The following is a 22,897-nucleotide window of genomic DNA, read 5'->3' on the forward strand; positions in this document are numbered from 1 at the left end:
ACTTTTGAACAGAATCTTTTTTTCAAAAGGGGGCGTGTCCGGCCACTGACGCCTGATTTGAAAGTTTCCACAGTGAAAACGTACTCCAAACTAACTTAGAATGGAGCAAGTGAAGATTTTTGTAGGCTTGAAAAAACCTTGTCTACACTTAAAAAATCAGGTGCAGGTTACAAATTAGGCGTCGGGAACGAGGTGGGGAGGGAAGGGAAGTCATTAAATTCTACAATAAATCCTTAGTTATACTTATACAAATATTATACAAATAAATCCAACCAGAATAAAAATTTATAAGCAAAGAAAAGATTAAAAACCATGTTCCTACCTGTGTGAAAGTGCTTCAGGCAGGCCTTTCAGGCAGCGGTTTGCAGTCGGGACCGACCGACGGCAGGGGGTGGGGGGGAGGGAGAAAGCTGCAGGAAGCCTCAGAACTTGAGGCAGCCGTTTGCAGTCGGGACCGACCGACGGCAGGGGGGTAAGGGAGAAAGCTGCAGGAAGCATCAGAACTTGAGGCAGCCGTTTGCCGTCGGGCCCGACGGACGGCAGGGGGAGAAAGCTGCAAGAAGCCTCAGTGCTGATCATGGAAGGGCAATGTGATTTTATTAAAAAATGTAAAAAATTGAACAGCTACAAAGAATTTGAATAGTCTCAAACAAGTGCATGTGTCCCGTTTATCACAGTCTATCTTTAATTACAGAATGCATTCCCTCACCCTCACACACAGAAATATCAAGAAAATTAAAATACAAGCCTTTGCAAGGGTTCAATAAACAAATTTTCACTTTTTCTGCAGCACTTTTTAAAATGGCCGTGTGCCAATGTTTCCTTCAGACTGCGCGAACGCTCCAACGTGCACACGTAGGGTTGCCGGCACGAAAAAAATTCATTTAAATTGTACCCGCCCCCTCCTACTTACAAAATCGGCGCGAGTGGTAGGCTCCGCCCCCTGTGCGCCGCGCCAAGCAGACATCGAGCTGCAAAGCGTTCGAGAATAGCGCGTTTTTTTTCAGGCGGCGTTTTCGGCACGAAAAACGGGCGCCCAGCTCGGAGGGGCGCCTGTTTTGCCGCGTGTGGAAACTTGGGGCCAAGACTTCGAGGTGCTACCTTGCACTGCCGCTGGATTATTTAACCTCATGTAAGTAGAGCAAATGTGGATTCTAAACGCGAGTAGCATTCTAACCAAGATAATACTGGAACTATAACAGAGTGGGACAAGACTTAAGATATATTTGTACAATATAGAGACATGCTACTGTTATTTTCCATTTTTGCAGTTGTTTGGGAAATTATCTCAATCCCAATAATGTTCTTTTACTAAGAATCATATGGTGTTGGATTTGTTAGCAATTTAAAAAAATATTTAATATTAGTCTTATAGCTGGTAGATGGAATTGGAATACAAAATGTTCAAATAAATAAAAATATCTTAATTTCTGAGTTTGTTTTGAAATTTATTTAGTTAAATTTAAATTATGTAAGATTGTTTAAAGTGGATCTGTATTGTATGATTAAGTAGTTCTATTGATTGGCAGCCTTTAACTTGTGCAGTATTCAGTAATTTACTGATTATTCAGCACTCCTGTTCTAAATGATTTAAAACTATTTCCTATCTGTTACTTTCATTGCAATCGTGATCTTCACAATAGCAGTCTTCAGTTGTATGCACTGTGCCTATTTGTAATTGTAGATTGGATTTGGTGTTAAAAGAGTACCTGGAGATGGACAGACTTGTACAGAGAGAGGGAAAAGAGTGGATACCCTGTTTGCCCACGATCCCCCAATGTACCCTCCAAAACAAGTTATTCATGCAAATGTGTCTTCGTGTAGCTCGTCAGATGCTACTTCCATAAACTCTGAACTAGAGGTAAGCAGCACGTGCATTCCCATGTTAAGGCCACAAGAAAAATGAATTCTACTTGATGATCATCATTGACCTTTTGACAGACGTACCATTTTTATACATGAGGTTTCCCAGTCATGGTTCAGTATAGTGTTCAAGTTTAACAGTAGGATGTGGGAAAGCCATCAGCGTATATTTTTACATTGTCAGTTGAAGTATGAACCTCCTAAATTTTTGGGGGATATTGAAAATGATAGTTAAGTAGAATTTGTATTATGTGGCCTTAATAGATAACAAGCATAATTAGTTATGTAGTTATGAAAATCTAACCAACCTATCTTTATTGGTCCTTAAGACTGCATGTTTTTAACTGCAAGGAAAGTGGCATTTTATATTCCTTTTTGAGCTGTGGAACCATTTTATTTTATCTTCAACAACTTAGCTTTGCATTTTCACATTGCTCATATTACAATGTGAGTTTTCTGTTTAAACATAACAAAATAAAGTGTCATACTCCCAATGTAAATTGGTTCAGATAGCCCATGTCTAATTTGAAAAGAGTTTGTGGGAATTTTTATTTTATTTTCAGTTCCTAAATTGCTGGAATGGATATTTTTAAATGCTATACATGCAATTCACACAAATATTGTTTAATAGTCCATGTTAAAAATTAGTTGTTCAATTTGGGCAAAACCAGCAATTGTGAATGAGACCAGTCTCTCTCAACTTCAAATTCAATTAATGTTATTTTACTCCTAGTCTTCCTGCAATAAGAATATGTTCCTTTTGCTGTTAAAGGAATGAATAGAAGTAAAAAGTAACCTTTTCATTTTTGGGACAAGGCATGAATGTAAGGCAGCATCACATGCTAGAAGAAAAAGTTGTGCATATTTTTCCCCCTTTCATTTTCCTAGATACAGTATTTTGAACAAGATGCCTCGACTCTGTTCATGAATGAAATGGTTTATCTATTCAGACACATTGGTACCTAGTTTTTCTAAGCAACATCTTGGATTCAAGCTTTTACTTGCACCAAATAATTTAGTAAAAGTTAACAACTTAAAGTTATACAGGTTGGGTCTCTGTGACCCAGCAACCTTGGAACCTGACCGGTACCGAAACAGAGAATTTTCTGAACCACGGGAGGTTAAGCTAAGCCTAGGCTTACCAGTACCTGCAGACAGCGCCCGGGCTCCTGAACGCCTCCGCCACGCCGGATCCGGCTCAGGCTGTGAAACTCGGGCCTCACGCTCTCTCTCTCCGTGTAGAAATCTCTCAGCCACATTTATTAATTAACACGCTGGTTTGGTGCTTTAAAAAAAAAATAAACCCTCCTCTCCCTCAAGCCCAACTTCAGCGCCTCAGTCAGCCACCTGCCATTCCCTTTCCTTACCCGGCCCGGTTACCTCACTGAACACAGAGCCAGGACTGCCTGACAAACGTAAACAAACTTTGCGGAAGCGCGGGAAACTGGGACCAATGCTGAACCACGGATGTTTCCAGACCAGAGAGGTCCAACCTGTATAAAATCATTAAAATAACTGTTTAGGTTGCCAATCCTTTATTTCTGTTGTGCAATCGCATCATTTCTTTTATTACAGTACTGAAATACTACTTTGGGACAATAGGTGCTATTTTAGCAATTTGCTCATTTAGAGATATTAGTCAATTAATGTTACATACAATGCTGTGAAGTTAAAATATCAACTTACTAAAGTCCTGGTTTGCCAACATCTCAACCCCAATTAGCTGCCCGAGAATTATCGGAATAAAATCAGTTATTTTGCCTTTGACCGCACTTAGGTGACTATTTACTCAAGAAAAAAAGAACTGCATAAATAAATGTCTAACATTTTGCATAGACAAATCAAAGACTGAAGCCCATGGGATTAAAGGGATAGTGGCAGTCTGGATACAAAATTGAGTAAGAGACAGAAAGCCGAGAGTAGTGGTAAACGGGAGTTTTTCAGGATAGTGGAGCCCCCCCGGGGTCAGTATTGGGACCTTGGCTCTTTGATATATATTAATGATCTGGACTTGGGTATACAGGGCATAATTTCAAAGTTTGCAGATAACACAAAACAGTGAGGATGGTAACAAACTGGAATGGGCAGATGCATGGCAGATGAAATTTAATGCAGAGTAAATAAGATTAGGCCCAAATTTCCCCAGGAGTTGCTGTGTTTTTTTTGGAGCAACTTGATTTTTCTGGAGTATCTTTCTAGTTGCAATTCTGGCCATTTAATTTGCTCCAGTGTAAGTAAGTTAGTTAGGTTTTTTTTTAGTTTTTTTTCAAAAGGGAGCATTACCAGCCACTTACTCCTGTTTTGGCCATTTAAGCAAGGTTAGCCAGCTAAAAGTTACTCCAAACTAACTTAGGCCAGCGTAAGTGGGCACTCTTGTACATTCAGAAAAACCTTGCAGTGACTTAAGAAATCAGCGCAGGCAGCCAGAGATGGCGGGGCGGCGGGGAAACCCTTGCAAAGCACTAAACACCTTCACAACAATATTAAAGAAGCATAAATACATTTAAAGCACCAAGCACTAAACAAAGCAGTACATTTGCACCAAGCACTAAACAAAGCACAAAAAGTAAAAGCAATTAATTAATAAAAAAAAGAAGGAACGCTGCACCTAAAGCACCCAGACCAAAGTAATAAGTAATCAATCAATAAATATCATTAAAAAAAATAGAAGGAACCCTGCACCTAAAGCACCAAGACCAAAGTAATAAGCAATCAATCAATCAGTAAATAAAAAATAGAAGTCCTACCTTCGGGAACGCAATGGGCTGTCGATGAGGGAACCCATTTGGTCAGGGCTCGGGACGGCGTGCTTCGGGCCCCTCCCACACAGCCTGCAGTGCGCACTCTCAGATCCTGTCTGCCAGGAGCTACTGCACATGCACGCAGATTCTAGCGTGCATGTGCCGAGATCCCAGCACTGTTTTCAGTGCCGGGACCTGGCTCCGCCCCCAATCCACTGGGCCATGCTACGCCACCACCGAGGAGAGGCTGGGGAGCGGCCAGAATCGGGAGGAGGAAGATTTTCAGAGCGCTTGGAGGCGGACAAAAGCAATGCACCGCAGGTGAGGGCACCAGAAAAAGTGGTTGGGGAAATTTGAGCCCAAACTGTTTACAGTGGCAGAAGGGCCAATAACCAGAGGACACAGATTTAAAGTGATTAGCAAAAGAACCAGAGGTGAGATGAGGAGAATTTGTTTTTATGCAGTGAGTTATGATGATCTGGAATGCACTGCCTGAAAGGGTGGTGGAAGCAGATTTAATAACTTTCAAAAAGGAATTGAATAAATACTTGAAGGGGAAAAAATTGCAGGTTATGGGGAAAGTGCTGGGGAATTGTACTGATTGGATAGCTCTTTCAAAGAGTTGGCACAGGCAGGATGGGCTGAATTGCCTCCATCTGTGGCATTTTTTGGCATGTACTTTTTTTTTGGAGTAAATTAAAATCTCCAAGTTTCCCCAAAGTTTCTGCGCTAGCATAATTCACTTAGGTAGGATTTCTTTAGGCTACAATTTGTTTTACCTCATTGGGAGCGTAATCTGCCACCCGTGCCAATTCTGGCCATTTAAGCAAGTTTGGCCAGCTCCGATTTACTCCAATTTTTCTTAGGACGGCATATGTAACCACTCTGGAAAAACCTTCTGGGCAGTCAACAAAATCGACACAGGCAAGAGAATCAGCACAGCAGATGCAGTTCTACGGCCCGGACAGCAGCAGCAAAGAGAGGGGGAGAATGGGGGTGGTGGGGGGGGGGAAGAGGCCTTTCGGCCACGGTTAGGAGCATCAGCAAGGGGGGAAGGAAGCCTTTTGGCCAGGACTAGCGGCGGCAACCAGCATCAGGAGGCCTTTCGGCCAGTGTTAGGAGCGGCACTGGGGGCGGAGGGGCGGGGGGAGGATAGACCTTTGGCGTAAACTCTTTAATCATTTAATGCTGGAATGCTGCTGCAATGCGCTTGTGCAGGTTGCTGAGAGCTGGCCAGAATGTGTTGTATGTTTCACTTTTCAGCCTCCGCCCGCAGTGTGACCCTCATTACCCTGGCAACCCGATCTTTTTGGCGCAGATATTAGGCTCCACCCCCACAGGAGTTCACACGTAAATAAAAAGATTTTAAAATGCAAGTTATCTTGAACTTCAACATTAAAAGGTCATAATCAGTGCATTCATTTGATAAAGCAAATAGCAAAAAGCCATTTCCACTCATTGGTGAATGACATGCAAATGCCTTTATACTTAGAAGTAATATAGCATAGGAAAACAGGATTTTCAATAAACAGTGTTACTACACCTAGAAAATCACATTTATTTCAGTTATAGTTGAATTGTGCTCAATGGTCAATTATTAACTATGCAGTTATTTACTGCAATTAGTTTGAACTAAGTTTGGAGCTTGTCTACAAAACAAGTTACTAAAGTTCAAAAGTAATTCATTGGCTGCGAAGCACTTTGAAATGTACTGAGGATGTTAAAGGTGCAATATAAATGCAAGTTACTTTTTTCTAATTGCTCCATACTAATATTCTTTAGAGTATGCTAGTGCTTCAAAGTTTGGTGTAACAAGAGCACATAGAGAATTGAACTGTAAATTTTCTGCTCGAAATTTTGCGAGACCCACTTAAGTATAACCTCTATACTTAAATCTTCAATATGCACCTCTGATGAGCAATGCTCGGGGGGTGGGGGGGGATGTATTTATCAATGCTTATCCTATGCTGTAAACTTAATGGGAAAGGAAGCTCTATGCATGTATGAAGTGTGGGTAATGTTATTCTGCCTGCCAGTTGAACAATCAGACATCGCCAAGTATTCAAATTGTCAGGGTGGAAATGTATTACTCTTTACTGGGGTTGCAGTATAATCTGGGCTTTAGTTTTACATTGATGTTGCACTGCAGATTATACATTTGTTTAATAAATAACTGGAATTGGGGGTCAAAATATGAGACTCTGTTTCTGGGTTAAATTGCTGAACATGGTCGACTCTGTTTCTGGGTTAAATTGCTGAACATGGTTGTTTAGTTCTGTTGATCTGTGTTTTTACCCTGCAGCAAAAGTACTTGGAAGCCCTAAACTCAGAACAGGTATGGACTGATACTACTTCACTTGATACTAACCTAACAAGGGGGGCAGTTTATCCATGTCGTTTGTTCATGAGAAAGTATCCCTTTGACTGATTTTAAACAAGGTTCATTTATTTTTAAATAAGGTTGATTTGGCAAACAAAAAGAAACTATTAAAACTTAATGAGATGTGACTTGTTATTGTTATGTATATTAACTCATTGTTTTGCATACAATTCGTGCAGTGCAGGAAAAGGAGATACTGCTCTGTAACCCATCAATGGTCATGTGCTTGAAGTTATTTACAAACCTATTAACTCACAAGTAACCACAACAGCAGCAAAATCTACATGTTTACAAAGCAGATGTGTGTGAAAGTCACAATGTATTAGCTGAAACAAAATACAGATTTTTAAATTTTATTTTAATGGCATTCTAGTCTATTTCAACAGATTTTTTTTTCTTGCACATAGAAACTTTTAAGATTCATTTGCACACTGATTAAATTTCATTGTATGGGAGCTGAGTGAAAAAGATCCAAGTCAGGAATGGACCTTTTAACAATAGCAACATAACATCCCCTTCAAATTTTCAATGATGTGCCCATTAAAATAAAAGTGTTGTGAAAATTCTGACCATTCATTTAAGTCAACTTTATGTAATGATTTCATTTTATATGTGCACTATTTATAACCAAAACATTTTTTGAATATAAGCATCTTTTTCCTACTTTATAAATATTTGTTTCTAAAATGATTTCAATCTATGTGAATAGTAGTGCTACCTCATGAACAAGTACAACTACGTTTGAAAATGTTTCATATGATAATGGCTTGTACATAAGGTAATATATTTTATGGAAAATCGAACTGATCATTTCAGGTCAGCCCCACCAGTACAGAAATCCTCAAAATAGTCTACTTGCGACAAAAAAATTAAACCGCGGGAAACGTTGTTCCCTAAAGATTTTTGACTGCCTGCTAAGTCTTTGATTTAGCTTCTGGTCAGTGACCCACATTTGATTTGTTTTATATTCTCTCCACAGCCTTTTGAAAATAAAATTTTGTAAAATGAGCACAATTAAAGCGGCTTCAGAAAGTATACATCTGCTGTTTGTTCCGTTTGCTTAATTACAAGGATTCTGTTCATTCTAATGTCATATTGTGCTGTTTTAGTTCAGGTGCGTTCGTGCCAGTATAACGTGTGATAATGACAGAGTTTGAGCCAACAATTATATTTAAATTGACAATCCAATCTTTACATTTGACTCTATATTTCTGGTCATAATTGCTGTGCCTCTGGTTATGGCTTTCCAATTTTTACTGTACATTTGACTGATTTCCAAAAGATATTTTCTACTAAAGAATTTTACATTAATTCAAATAAATATGCCCCATGCCTGCACCACAACATTGCACGAGACTGCATCAAGTCTGGATAGCATTTAAGAAAGCTACTGAATTTAGACCATTGATATATATGGTTATTTGCTGGAGTAGTTGTCTGACCAAAAGTTGAAAACAATGAAATTAAACAAACATTTTAACTTCATTAACTCTTGTAGTCATTTGCCTATTGGTCTTCATCTTGTATCATGTTAATCTTAGATTTCACAGAACAATCAGTATCTTGAAGGCTCTGTATTTCATGCACATTAACCATTTGCAACAATGTCAACTTCAAGCTGTACCTGTACCACTAATTTAATACTGATTGAAGGAATGAATAAAACAATCGTGAGCAGCTAATACTCCTGTTTTAGTTTGATCCAATGTGATAACAATGGCTAGTGCCAGTCTAGTGGGCTGATTATTGTTTGGTTGAATGAACTAGTGAGTAAGCACAGCTACTTCTGCACAAAATAAACGAGTACTTCAAATGCTGTAACCAACAACTTTGAAATTGGCATTAATGCAAATGGATAATGGTTATCCTTTTTGGCTGATATAAGCAATTGCCCGATTTTAAACCTGGACGTTTTAACTGTAGCAGCTTAACCTCCAGAAGCATGTGGACCATTTTGTTAACAAAAGCCACTGCTGGCTTTCTTTTATAAAGGGGATTTTAGAATATTTTCTGCTAACACCAAATAATAGAACCAAAATGAAAGTATTGATATTCTGGATATTGATAACATAAGTCTTCTCAGACCACTTTTATATATTCATAACACTATATTTATGTACATCAGAGATCCAATGCTCAATCTTTTGAAACAGATTCTGTACTATATAGCTGTGATGTGTGAAATATTAAAGGGTTCCTGTAAATTTTTTAATGTATACATTTTCACTGGTTTATTTTGTAATGTTTTCATGTTGGAACTATGAAAGCTTCCTGAAACATGGCTGTCTTTCCTGTTTCATAGTGGGACTTTGAAGACATGCCTCAAGAATGGAAAATGACTGGAAAGCAACAAGAACATGCCTTAAACTATAGTCCAGGTAGCCTGGGTATGTCTGATCAGACTCCAATAATCAGCATGCACTCCTTGTCTCCCAATATTGGCTCAAGTACAACAACAACTGACTTTCGCCTCTGTGACACTGAAACCATAATGACTGAAGAGAGAACTTCAGCAATTTTGGCTCAATATGAGGAAGAGGTAAATAGGACTGGACGATGAGGAGCAAGTCTTTATTATCTTAATGTAAATGTGAAACTATTTTCTACTTTTTAAAAATAAAAGTATGCATTATAAAATGTTTATGATTTATTACGATTAACTGGTGACCACTGTCCAATATATTAATACAGCCATGTCTGATTTGGTATTTGGACAAAGACAGGTCTTTAAAGTACCTTTTTATATTTCTTGCGTGACTAATTTTGGAAAGGAAAGTATTGATATTCTGGATATTGATAACATAAGTCTTCTCAGACCACTTATATATTCATAACACTATATTTATGTACATCAGAGATCCAATGCTCAATCTTTTGAAACAGATTCTGTACTATATAGCTGTGACGTGTGAAATATTAAAGGGTTCCTGTAAATTTTTTAATGTATACATTTTCACTGGTTTATTTTGTAATGTTTTCATGTTGGAACTATTTCTCTTTCAGTATTTTGGATTTATAGGCGCTTCTTAAATTTTTTGTGTTACTGCTGCTTTAAAGTGGAAATGTTCATCACAAAATGAGGAAGGCCATTCAGCTTTGAGGTAATGGAGATTTATTGAGACATAGCAGTAAACAGTCATACATAGTATGTTGGAATAGATTCATTTCATGTTCGCTCAGCAGGGGTTGGGGACCAGGAATGCAGTAGCAGTTTCAATTGGCAGCCCTGGATACAGAAAGTGAGGGTCAGACAGAGCCCTGTCCAGCTAAGGACACAATCTGCAGAAAACTAAAAAGGAAGTTAGACACAGAGAGGTTGAACATCCTCAGGGTTTCTCCTGATTATCTGCAGTAACTTTGGTGGACAATTAATAGTGAGTGCCCTGCTGCAGCACCACAAGATTTTCTGGCTTGACAGTGGCAGGTGGCTTCTGCAGAATGGGAATATTGCCCAGCATATCTAATTGATCCTGATCTAGAAAATGGGTTGGGTTCACAGCGGGATTGGTACAGCAGGCAGATTGTCACAGCTCCGATGGCCTTATCGCCCCTGAGGAAAATCCAGCCCTCTGTCAGTTGGCTGTTCAATTTTGGAAGATGTCACAATTGAGTTTGATCCTGTTCCCACCTAGCAATTAACTCTACACAGTCTAAACAAGGTCACTGGATAATGAAGAGAAGCACAAACCTTGGCTGAATTATTTCCCTCTCCCTTGTCCAGGGATGCTGAGATTAATCGTTTTCTATCCATCGGTTAATATTTTGGGTGTAGTCTTTCAACTGAAACATAGAAACATAGAAAATAGGTGCAGGAGTAGGCCATTCGGCCCTTCTAGCCTGCACCGCCATTCAATGAGTTCATGGCTGAACATTCAACTTCAGTACCCCATTCCTGCTTTCTCGCCATACCCCTTGATCCCCCTAGTAGTAAGGACCTCATCTAACTCCTTTTTGAATAGTGGCAGATGAAGGGTTAAATCCAAAATATTAATATTGTCTTTTTCTTTACAGGCACTAACTGATTTTGTGTATAATTTAAGCCTTTTTTCTTTTTGCATCAAGGTTCCAGCAGGCTATACTGTTTTACAACAAAGGAGTGTCTATTATTGGGGATCACATTTGGATCACTGATTTAGAGTGACTGAACAAGTCAAATTCCATTCCACTTAAATGATATTTTGGGATATTTTCTGATGCTTTAGGAATTTAATTCCATGACTCTTAATTATTCACACATAGCCTTGCTATTTCAAAAACACATTTTATCTGAGTAACATTTTAAAAATGTATCCTCTTGCTTTTCTTATAATTAAGGGGAAAAAAACAAGATTTTACTAAATAGTACGAGAGAAGCTCTTTGGGTGGAGATCCTTCCAGATAATTATTTTCTCAGGCGCTGATGTGTATTTGCCACCAGTAGGTAGTATTGAGTATCATTGTCTAGTAAAATGCAGGGTCATCCAAACCACCCAGCCAAGCACTGTCCCTACATTTAAGCACTGGAGGCAGTGTAGGGAATAGACACGAGGCTGCTGCCCAATGTCTGGTCAATACGCCTACATTACAACAGTGACTACACTTCAAAAGTACTTAATTGGCTGTAAAGTGCTTTGGGCTGTCCCGAGATTGTTAAAAGTACTATAAAATTGCAAGTTCTTTTCTTGCTATGAATTCCAACATAATTACAGATGATATGGTCATTTGACCCATCTTAATACTCCCATCTAGAGGTGCCAACAATCCCCCATTGTACTGTAGCATCCAATTGATTCTTCCATTGGATCTGCCTCTATCGTGAAGTCAGTTCCATATGTTGCTTGTTCTTTGTATGAAGAAGAATTTCCTGAGATCGTTCTAAAATCATCTTTTAGTAGTTTGAACCCACGTGTCTGTGTTTTACTCCTGCAGTTTAATTTTATGTAATATTTTGGGTTAACTTTTTCCTAATCTTGTATACTTCTATAAGATTACTTCTCAGATACCCCCTTTCTAGGCTGAAAATCCTGAATTTGTTCAATTTTTCCTCCATAGTAAGAAAGAAAAGAAGTTACAATTATATAGCACCTTTCACAATCCCAAGATGGCCCAAAACGCTTTATAGCCAATTAAGTACTTTTGAAGTGTAGTCACTTTTGTAATGTAGGAATATCGACCCCTGACATTGGGCAGCAGCCTCATGTCTATTCCCTACACTGCCTCCAGTGCTTAAATGTAGGGACAGTGCTTGGCTGGGTGGTTTGGGGTGCCCCTGCAATTTACTAGACAATGATGCTCAATACTACCTACTCATGCCAAATACACATCAGCATCTGAGAAAATAATTATCTGGAATGATCTCAACCCAAAACATAAATCTGTCTTCTGAAATACTGATCAAACCACTGCTACATTCCAGCATCTATTCATTTAGCTGCAAGAGTTGAGTTGTATTGTATTATAACAAGCCTATATCTTATCAGTCTGCTTCATTTTTAGACCAATTCCTTAAATGGATGGGGCCTGATTGATACCCAACAGCATGAGAAGGGAGAAACATAGAAAATAGGTGCAGGAGTTGGCCCTTCGAGCCTGCACCACCATTCAATATGATCATGGAACTTCAGTACCCCATTCCTGCTTTTGCTGCATACCCATTGATCCCTTTAGCCATAAGGGCCACATCTAACTCCCTTTTGAATATATCTAACAAGCTGGCCTCAACAACTTTCTGTGGTAGAGAATTCCACAGGTTCACAATTATCTGAGTGAAGAAGTTTCTACTCATCTCTGTCCTAAATGGCTTATCCCTTATCATTAGACTATGACCCCTGGTTCTGGACTTCCCCAACATTGGGAACATTCTTCCTGCATCTAATCTGTCCAATCCCATCAGAATTTTATATGTTTCTATGAGATCCCCTCTCATTCATCTAAATTCCAGTGAATATAAGCCTAGATGATCCAATCTTTCTTCTTATGTCAGTCCTGCCATCCCAGGAATCAGTCTGGTGAACCTTCGCTGCACTCCCTCAATAGCAAGAATGTCCTTCCTCAGATTAGGAGACCAAAACTGTGCACAATATTAAAGGTATAGCCTCACCAAGGCCCTATACAACTGCAGTAAGACCTCCCTGCTCCTATACTCAAATCCTCTCACTATGAAGGCCAACATGCTATTTGCCGCCTTCACCGCCTGCTGTATCTGCATGCCAACTTTCAATGACTGATGTACCATGACACCTCGGTCTCATTGCACCTTCCCTTTTCCTAATCTGTCACCATTAAGATAATATTCTGCCTTCCTGTTTTTGCCACCTAAGTGGATAACCTCACATTTATCTATATTATACTGCATGTGCCATGCATTTGCCCACTCACCTAACTTGTCCAAGTCACCCTGCAGCCTCTTAGCATCCTCCTCACAGCTCACACTGCCACCCAGCTTAGTGTCATCTGCAAACTTGTTCCATTCAATTACTTTGTCTAAATCATTAATATATATTGTAAATAGCTGGGATCCCAGCACTGAACCTTGCAGTACCCCACTAGTCACTGCCTGCCATTCTGAAAAGGACTCGTTTATTCCTACTCTGTGCTTCCTGTCTGCCAACCAGTTCTCTATCCACGTCAATACATTACCCCCAATACAATGTGCTTTAATTTTGCACACTAATCTCTTCTGTGGGATGGAAGGGATGGGGGAGAATTTAGGGCAGCTTGTCACACTTCCAGAAAATGTTCTTATTTCTTCTCAGTAATTGTAAATTATGAATGAGTGAAGGAGAGAGAGGCAAGGCAACAGTGCAATGATAACTTAGACTTTCCATTCCTCCTAAATGGAGCTAAAATGTGAGTGTTACATTTACATTTTATACATGGATTGATGGCAACCCTTACTTGTAGAGCCCGTCAGCGAAAGCGAAGAGTTGCTGGGCAGTGAGACTAGTAATTGCATGGGTTGCATGGCCCTCATGCCGCCCCTTGCTTAGATGTCTTGTTTCTTGGTGATCATAACTGGATGCAGTATTCAAGATGTGGTCTGATTAGAGCACTATAAAGTTTTATCACTACCTCCTCTACTGTTTTGGCTATTTAATTCAACATCAATGATGACAACAGCAACTTGCATTTATATAGCTCCTTTAATGTAGTAAAATATCCCAAGGTGCTTCACAGGAGCGTTATCATAAAATAATTGACACCAAGCCACATAAGGAGATATTAGGACAGGTGACCAAAAGCTTGGTGAAGGAGGTAGGTTTTAAGGAGCATCTTAAAGGAGGAGAGACGGAGAAGTTTAAGGAGGCAATTTGGCAATTTACAGCCTAGGTAGCTGAAGGAGTATCGACCCCTGACATTGGGCAGCAGCCTCATGTCTATTCCCTACACTGCCTCCAGTGCTTAAATGTAGCGACACTGCTTGCCTGGGTGCCCCCACATTGCATGCGTTACACGGCCCTAATGCCAGCCCTTGCTTAGATGTTTTAGGCACAGTTGCCAATGGTGGAGCAATGAAAATCGGGGATGCGCAAAAGGCCAGAATTCGGAGGGCTGCAGGAGGTTACAAAGATAGGGAGGGGCCATGGAGGGATTTGAAAACCAGGATGAGAATTCTAAAATAGAGGCGTTGTTGGACCAGGAGCCAACGTAGGTCAGCGAGCAAAGGGGAGATGGTTGAACGGAACTTGGTAAGAGTTAGGATACGGGCAGCAGAGGTTTGGGTGAGCTCAAGTTTAGGGAGTTTGCAAGGTGGGAGGTCAGCCAGGAAAGCACTGGACAAGTTGGATTTAGAGGCAACAAAGGCATGGATAAGAAAGGAAGACTTGCATTTATATAGCACCTTTCACGACCACCAGACGTCTCCAAGCACTTTACAGTCAATGAAGTGTAGTCAATGTTGTAACATTGGAAACGCGGCAGCCAAATTGTGCACGGCAAGGTCCCACAAACAGCATTATGGTAATGACCAGATAATCTGTTTTTGTTATGATGATTGAGGGATAATATTGGCCACGACACTGGGGAGAACTCCCCCGCTCTTCTTCGAAACAGTGTCATGGGATATTTTATGTCCACCTGAGAGCAGATGCGGTCTCGGTTTAATGTCCCTCAGCACTGCACTGGAGTGTCAGCCCAGATTTATGTGGGATTTGGACCCGCAACCTTCTGACTCAGCCGAGTGTGCTACCCACTGACCCACAGCTGACGCTGAGAGTTTCAGCAGCAGATCTGCTGAAGCATGGGAGGAGATGGGTGATGTTACGAAGATAGAAGTAGGCAACCTATTGTCTTGTTGTTTGTTGTTCTGCGTTGGTTGGATTTGTTAGCATTGAGTGTACTAAGACTCTTCGGTCTCTTTCAGCTTCATCCTTAGTTTCTCCACACCATTCAGAGTATACTGCACAGCATCAATTTTTGCTCCTATGTTAAGTACTTTACACTTGCCTTCATTGAAGTCAATCTCATTGTGCTGCCCACTTACTTTTTTTGCTCAACATGTGTTTATATAATATATATATATATATATATTTTATATTTGCCTTTTATGTAAAAAAAAAACCCAACGTATTTCACAGAGGCGTAATCAAAAAATGGGCACTGAAACAAGTTAGATGTCAGGAGAGGCAACCAAAAGCTTGGTAAAAGGGGCAGGTACAAAGGAGGATGTTCAAGGAGGCGAGGGCGGTGGACGGGTATAAGGAGGGAATTCCAGGGTGTAGAGCCTATCCCACTGAGGCATAACCACCTCCATGTACAATTTTCTGAGCTGCCTCTTTCGATTCCACTGCCTCGCTTAGTTTGGCATTATTTCCAAATTTGAGCACTTTGCATTAAGATTCTGAATCGAGAAATTTCCTCCAAATAAATGTTGGGAAGATCGAAGCCATTGTCTTCAGTCCCCACCAAAAACTCTGTTCCCTAGCCACCAACTCCATCCCTCTCCTTGGCAGGTGTCTGAGGCTGAACCTGACTTCACAACTTTGGTGTCGTATTTGATCCCGAGATGTGTTTCTGACCACATATATGCTCCAACAGCATGACCACCGACTGCCACCTCCGTAACATCGCCCGACTCCACCCCTCCCTCAGCTCATCTGCTGGTGAAACACTCATCCATGCCTTTGTTACTTCTGGGCTTGACTACTCCAATGCTCTCCCTGCTGGCCTCCCATCTTCCACCCTACATAAACTTAAGCTCATCCAAAACTCTGCTGCCCGTATCCTAACTCGCACCAAGTCTTGTTCACTCATCACCCTTGTGCTCGCTAGCATACAGTGGCTCCCAGTCCGGCAAAGAATCATAGAATGGTTATAGCCTATCTCTGTAATCTCCTTCAGCCTTACCAATGTTCCCCCTAAGGTGGCGCGCACCAATCGGGAGGTCCCTTGCAGCCACTCACAACTGCAGCAAAATTTAAAGGGACTTTAAAAACAAAATTAGAGTGAACATTGCTTACAACCCTTCGAGATCTCTGCGCTCCTCCAATTCTAGCCTCTTGCGCATCCCCGATTTTAATCGCTCCTCCATTGATGGTCATGCCTTCAGCTGTCTAGGTCCTAAGCACTGGACTTCCTTCCCTAAACCTCTCCGTCTCTATCTTCCTTTAAAACACTCTTTAAAACCTACCTCCTTTGATCGATCCTAATATTTCCTTCTGTGGCTCGGTGTCAAATCCTGTGAAGTGCCTTAGAATGTTTTACTACATTCATCATCATAGGCAGTCCCTCAGAATCGAGGAAGACTTGCTTCCATTCTTAGCACGAGTTCTTTGGTGGCTGTACAGTCCAATACGAGAACCACAGTCTCTGTCACAGGTCGGACAGATAGTCGTTGAGGGCAAGGGTGGGCAGGGGGCCTGGTTTGCCCCACGCTCCTTCCACTGCCTGCGCTTGATTTCTGCATGCTCGAGCAGCTCAGCGCCCTCCCGAATGCACTTCCTCCACTTAAGGCGGTCTATGGCCAAGGACTCCCAGGTGTCAGTGGGAATGTTGCACTTTATCAGGGAGGCTTTGAGGGTGTCCTTGTAACGTTTCCTCTGCCCGCCTTTGGCTTGTTTGCCGTGGACAAGTTCAGAGTAGAGCGCTTGCTTTGGAAGTCTTGTGTCTGGCATGCGGACTATGTGGCCTGCCCAGCGGAGCTGATCAAGTGTGGCCAGTGCTTGGGATGTTGGCCTGGATGAGGACGCTAATGTTTGTGCGTATGTCCTCCCAGGGGATTTGCAGGATCTTGCGGAGACATCGCTGGTGCTATATAAATGTAAGTTATTGTTGTGATTTATGCAAATTAGATAGACATTTGTTCATCATCCCAGAGAGTTTTATCAGATATATTATGAAGCTAAGATAAGTGTCATGGATAGCTCCATGAGTCAATATTAAGGGAAACCAACGGTTGGTTACCTTACTGGGCAAATTCTACTTAGGAATGCAAAACGAAATACCATTGGGGTCGTGTAATATTTGAGTCATTGATTCCTAAATGTCACTTTGATGGAAAAACAAATAATTGGGGAGTCAAAATATGTTTCTATACTTACTGAAAATGTGTGTGTGTGTGTTGGTTTTATAAAGAATACAAAACACAGAATTCCCCTTTTCCACTGACCTATTGATAAAGCAGCTACAGTACTTTAAACCTGCAACCTCACCCCCTGAAGAAAAAAGAAAGAATTGCATTTATATCATCATCATAGGCGGGCCCTCGAATCGAGGATGACTTGCTTCTACACCAAAAAGGGATGAGTTCACAGGTGTTTCAATGAAGGACCTAATATTCCATGTCCTGAACTACATCCTGAAGGGTGGAAAATGCCTGTGTGGATTTTTTTAACATTCAGTGGCCGTTGCACACCAGCCACCACACGGGCTTGACAGAGCTAGGTCTTGGTCCAGTGGTAAGGATTAACCAAAACGATTGGAGACCAGCTCTGCTGCACAGACCTAGTGTGCACACAATCGCAGCGTAGAATGGCTCGGCTGCCCCTGGGCCCACGCCTCTTCTGGCCCCAAACTCTCACCTCGCCTGCGCCCCGATCGCGTCACTTCACAATCACTCGCCGCTCCTGCACCTCAACCTCGTCGCTCCTGCTGTACCTGCCCACGCTCCAATCACCGACCTGGACCATGATGTCCAGTCCAGTTGCCCTTTTCATTGCCGTTGCCCTCCTGCACCAGCTCTTGCTGTATCTTGCAGTGGTATGCTGCTACGCTGCTCCAGTCCGCCACTCGCCGCTCCTTTTATGGCTCCGACCTGCCGCTGTCGCAGGTCAGGGCCGCCATGCTGCTCCAGGCCATTTATATTTATATCTTCTCTTAGGCGGTCCCTTGTATCGGGGATGACTTGCTTCCACACCAAAAAAGGATGAGTTCACAGGTGTTTCAATGATGGACCTGATATTCCTGGTCCCGAACTACATGTTGAAATGTGGAAGATGCCTGTGCGCAAATTCTTTTAATGTGTGGTGGCCGTTGCACACCAGCGACCACACGGGCTTGACAGAGCTAGGTCTTGGTCTAGTGGCAAGGATTAATCAAGACGACTGGAGACTAACTCTGCTGCTAGGACCAAGTGTGCACATATATTGGTAGAATGGGCTGGCCCGTGCTGCCCTAGGGCCCTTGCCTCTGTTGGACCCCGAACGCACGCCTCTCCTTGGCTCTGATCACGTCGCTCCATAAGTCATGTCACCATAATCTAGGTCGTTGATTAGAGCATGGGCATGTACAGCAGGAGCGGTGAGTGATCGTGGAGCCAAGCTTATATATTCGTCATCATCATAGGCAGTCCCTCGGAATCGAGGAAGACTTGCTTCCACTCTTAATACGAGTTCTTAGGTGGTTGTACAATCCAATAGGAGAACCACAGTCTCTGTCACAGGTGGGACAAACGGTCGTCGAGGGAAGGGGTGGATGGGACTGGTTTGCCGCACACACTTTCCGCTGCCTGCGCTTGATTTCTGCCTGCGCTTGATTTCTGCATGCTCTCGACGACGAGACTCGAGGTGCTCAGCACCTTCCTGGATTCACTTCCTCCACTTAGGGCGGTCTTTGGCCAGGACACCCAGATGTTAGTGGGGATGTTGCATTTTATCAGGGAGGCTTTGAGGGTGTCCTTGTAGCATTTTTGCTGCCCTCCTTTGGCTCGTTTGCCGTGAAGGAGTTCCGAGTAGACCGCTTGCTTTGGGAGTCTCGTGTCTGGCATGCGAACTATGTGGTCTGCCCAGCGGAGCTGATCAAGTGTTGTCAGTGCTTCAATGCTTGGGATTCCGGCATGGATGAGGACGCGAACGTTGGTGCGTCTGTCCTCTCAGGGGATTTGTAGGATCTTGCGGAGACATCAGTGGTATTTCTCCAGCGACTTGAGGTGTCTACTGTACATGGTCCATGTTTCTGAGCCATACAGGAGGGCGGGTATTACTACAGCCCTGTAGACACATGAGGTTGGTGGCAGTTTTGAGGGCCTGGTCGTCAAACACACTTTTCCTCAGGCGGCCGATGGCTGCACTAGCGCACTGGAGGCGGTGTTGGATCTTGTCGTCAATGCCTGCTCTTGTTGATGGGAGGCCCCCGAGATAAGGGAAGCGGTCCATGTTGTTCAGGGCAGCGCCATGGATATTGATGACTGGGGGGCAGTGCTCTGCGGCGAGGACAGGCTGGTGGAGGACCTTTGTCTTACTGATGTTTAGCTTAAGGACTATGCTTTCATATGCCTCAGTAAATACGTCGACTATGTCCTGGAGTTCCGCCTCAGTATATGCGCAGACGCAGGCGGCGTCCGCGTATCGTAGCTCGACGACAGAGGTTGGGGTGTTCTTGGACCTGGCATGGAGACGGCGAAGGTTGAACAGTTTCCCACTGGTTCTGTAGTTTAGTACCACTCCAACGGGGAGCTTGTTGAGCTTATATATTACCCCCAACCCTGTGAATTTTCATCTTGTGCAGTAACCTTATCGAATGCCTTCTGGAAATCCAAATACACCACATCCACTGGTTCCCTTTTATCCACCCTGCTCGTTACATCCTCAAAGAATTCCAGCAAATTTCTCAAACATGATATACACTAACTGATAAAACATTTTAAAAAAACAAAGTCGAGGAGCAGAGACACTTAAGCTTCAGATACATAAAACTTTAAAAGTGGAAGGACAAGTTGACAAAGCTGTAGAAAGCATTTAAGGATCCTAGATTTTGTAAATGAGGCATAAAGTACAAATGCAAAGAGGTAATCTAAACCTATACAAATCATCAGTTAGGCCATTGTTCGAATCTTGAGTCCCGTTTTGGGCAGCTTGCTTTCGGAACATCACAGCCATGGAGAGGGTGCAAATGAGATTCACTGAGAATGAAAATCGGGCGATTTCTATAATGGCCAGCTGATCTGCAACGCAAGCTTTACCCACAGGCGGCAATTTGAAAATCTACCCCAGTAACTCCTTAAATCATTCCCCCACCCAACTGAGATCATGGTTTTAAAAGCACAAAAGAAATGAGAGAAAAAAATGTATCATCAGAAATAGGAGTAGGCCTTTTGGCCCCTTGAGCCTGCTCCGCTATTCAATAAGGTTATGGCTGGCCCTCTACCTGCCCGCACTATCCCCATATCCCTCGATTCCGGCTAGGACACTGGCAATAACTGCCCTGCTCTTCTTTAAAATAGTGCCATGGGATCTTTTAGGTCTACCTGAGAGACGGGCACTCGGTTTAACGTCTCATCAGAAAGACATAGAAACATAGAAAATAGTGCAGGAATAGGCTATCGGCCTTTTGAGCCTGTACCACCATTCAATAAGATCATGGCTGATCATTCATCTCAGTACCCCTTTCCTGATTTCTCTCCATACCCCTTGATCCCTTTAGCCGTAAGGGCGATATCTAACCCCCTCTTGAATATATCTAAAGAACTGGCATCAACAACTCTCTGCAGTAGGGAATTCCACAGGTTAACAACTCTGAGTGAACAAGTTTCTCCTCATCTCGGTCCTAAATGGCTTGCCCCTTATCCTTAGACGATGTCCCCTGGTTCTGGACTTCCCCAACATTGAAAACATTCTTCCTGCATCTAACCTGTCCAGTCCCGTCAGAATTTTATATGTTTCTATGAGATACCCTCTCATCCTTCTAAACTCCAGTGAATACAGGCCCAGACGATCAAATCTCTCCTCATATGTCAGTCCTGCCAGTCTGGGAATCAGTCTGGTGAACCTTCGCTGCACTCCCTCAATAGCAAGAACGTCCTTCCTCAGATTAGCAGACCAAAACTGAAAACACAAAATTCTGACGGGACTGGACAGGTTAGATGCAGGAAGAATGTTCCTGATGTTGGGGAAGTCCAGAACCAGGGGACACAGTCTAAGGATAAGGGGTAAGCCATTTAGGACTGAGATGAGGAGAAACTTCTTCACTCAGAGTTGTTAACCTGTGGAATTCCCTGCCGCAGCGAGTTGGATATATTGAAGAGGGAGTTAGATGTGGCCCTTATGGCTAAAGGGATCAAGGGGTATGGAGAGAAAGCAGGAAAGGGGTACTGAGGTGATTGATCAACCATGATCTTATTGAATGGTGGTGCAGGTTTGAAGGGCCGAATGGCCTATGTTTCGCACACCCTCCCCCCCCCCCCCAGCTTAGTGTCGTCTGCAAACTTGGAGATATTACACTCAATTCCTTCATCTGGGACAGTACCTCTGACAGTGCAGCGCTCTCTCAGTACTGCATTGGAGTATCAGCTTAGATTTTTTTTGCTCAACAGTAGCGGGGACTTAACCCCACAACCTTCGGACTTGGAGGCGAGAGTGCTACCCACTGAGCTACGGCTGACACAGCTCTAAAATACAACATTAATCGGAGACAATCTATTTTTCCACCACATTAAACAAATTTGATTTTTTTTTGTGGGGGGGAGGGGATGGGTACGTGGGCACTTCCTGATTTCCAAAAGACTGCAGTGTCAGATAAATCAAACTCACCCTGAGACGCCTTTTCCCTCTCGTGCAACGGTCGCCGACAACGACTCGGCCGATTGGCGGTGACGTCAGTTCCGAGCGGCTTTGTGTGGATTAACGGCAGGCGGGCCGGGCGTGCGCGGGCTGCGAGCGCCATGTCGGCCAGCTGATAGGAGCTGCTTCCCGGGGCTGCGCGGTAAGACTTTTACTCTTATTTCCAAGGAGGCTATTGAGGTGATAATGGCGACAGAAGCACGGCGGGCTTTTACTGCGTGTACTTGGTGTCCAACGCAGCGAGTCCGTCGTCATCTGTCATTCTCCGTGAAACAAAAAAGTTCAAATGAATCTCCCAAAGCCTTCAATAAAGAGGCATTTAATCATACACAACAAACATAAACACAACGTGAAGCGGAGCGGAGGTGCTGATCCTCAGTGTCGAACCTCCAGTGCTGCTCGTTGTGCTGGTTGCGAAGCAGAGAAAGGGCGCACTTTGTCCCTGTGATCAATAAGTCTTTCTCTGTTCGGACTCCTTCGCATTCGCTGCAACCTTTGAATCTGTGTTTGGTGTTTTAAGGATTCTGCTCTCAGTTGAGTAGAAATCCGGGTGTGTGTTTATTCGAGTGACACAGCAAGAAATTAACGAATCAGTTAATTGCAACTCAGTCTTTCTCTGAGTTGTGTAAAAGAGGATCATTAACACCCTTTAGTGAGCGATGAGTTTTTTAGACGAGAGTTTATTTGATCAAATTGATGTGAATTTTGACTTATGGGCTGGAGATGACTCATTGCTGTTTGTGGAACTTTGCTGTGTGCAAATTGGCTAGAGTAACAGTGACTATACTTAAAAGTAATTCATTGACTGTAAAGCACGTTGGGTGGCAGTGAGGGCATGAAAGGCGCTATACACATGTAAGTTTGCCTTTTTCTTGGTATTGTGGGGGAAGTCCTGGTATGTACAGGGTATTCTGAAAATGTTCAGATTGTTTGCTTATTTG

The 22,897-nt window shown here is 42.6% G+C and overlaps 1 protein-coding gene and 1 long non-coding RNA gene across 4 annotated transcripts in view; one reads left to right on the top strand and one right to left on the bottom strand.

The window, feature by feature from the left end:
* Positions 1–9,906, top strand: part of tmem44 (transmembrane protein 44) — a 64,089-nt gene extending 54,183 nt beyond the window's left edge. For 2 of the 3 annotated variants that reach the window (XM_070882291.1, XM_070882292.1), the window contains 3 exons: positions 1,685–1,861; positions 6,907–6,939; positions 9,287–9,906. In XM_070882291.1, the coding sequence (XP_070738392.1) occupies positions 1,685–1,861; positions 6,907–6,939; positions 9,287–9,544 (468 nt within the window). In that variant the 3' untranslated portion in view covers positions 9,545–9,906. The remainder of the gene's footprint in view (positions 1–1,684; positions 1,862–6,906; positions 6,940–9,286) is intronic. The other variant, XM_070882294.1, reaches the window with a different exon arrangement.
* Positions 9,907–10,079: 173 nt separating this feature from the next.
* On the bottom strand, positions 10,080–21,968 carry LOC139265322 (uncharacterized). Its single transcript, XR_011593528.1, has 2 exons — positions 21,927–21,968; positions 10,080–10,821 (listed from the first exon to the last, which is right to left on the bottom strand). It is a non-coding gene; the product is annotated as an uncharacterized lncRNA (long non-coding RNA).
* Between the last annotated feature and the right edge of the window lie 929 nt (positions 21,969–22,897).

Source organism: Pristiophorus japonicus, chromosome 6 (assembly GCF_044704955.1).
Source record: "Pristiophorus japonicus isolate sPriJap1 chromosome 6, sPriJap1.hap1, whole genome shotgun sequence".
Lineage (NCBI taxonomy): Eukaryota > Metazoa > Chordata > Chondrichthyes > Pristiophoridae > Pristiophorus > Pristiophorus japonicus.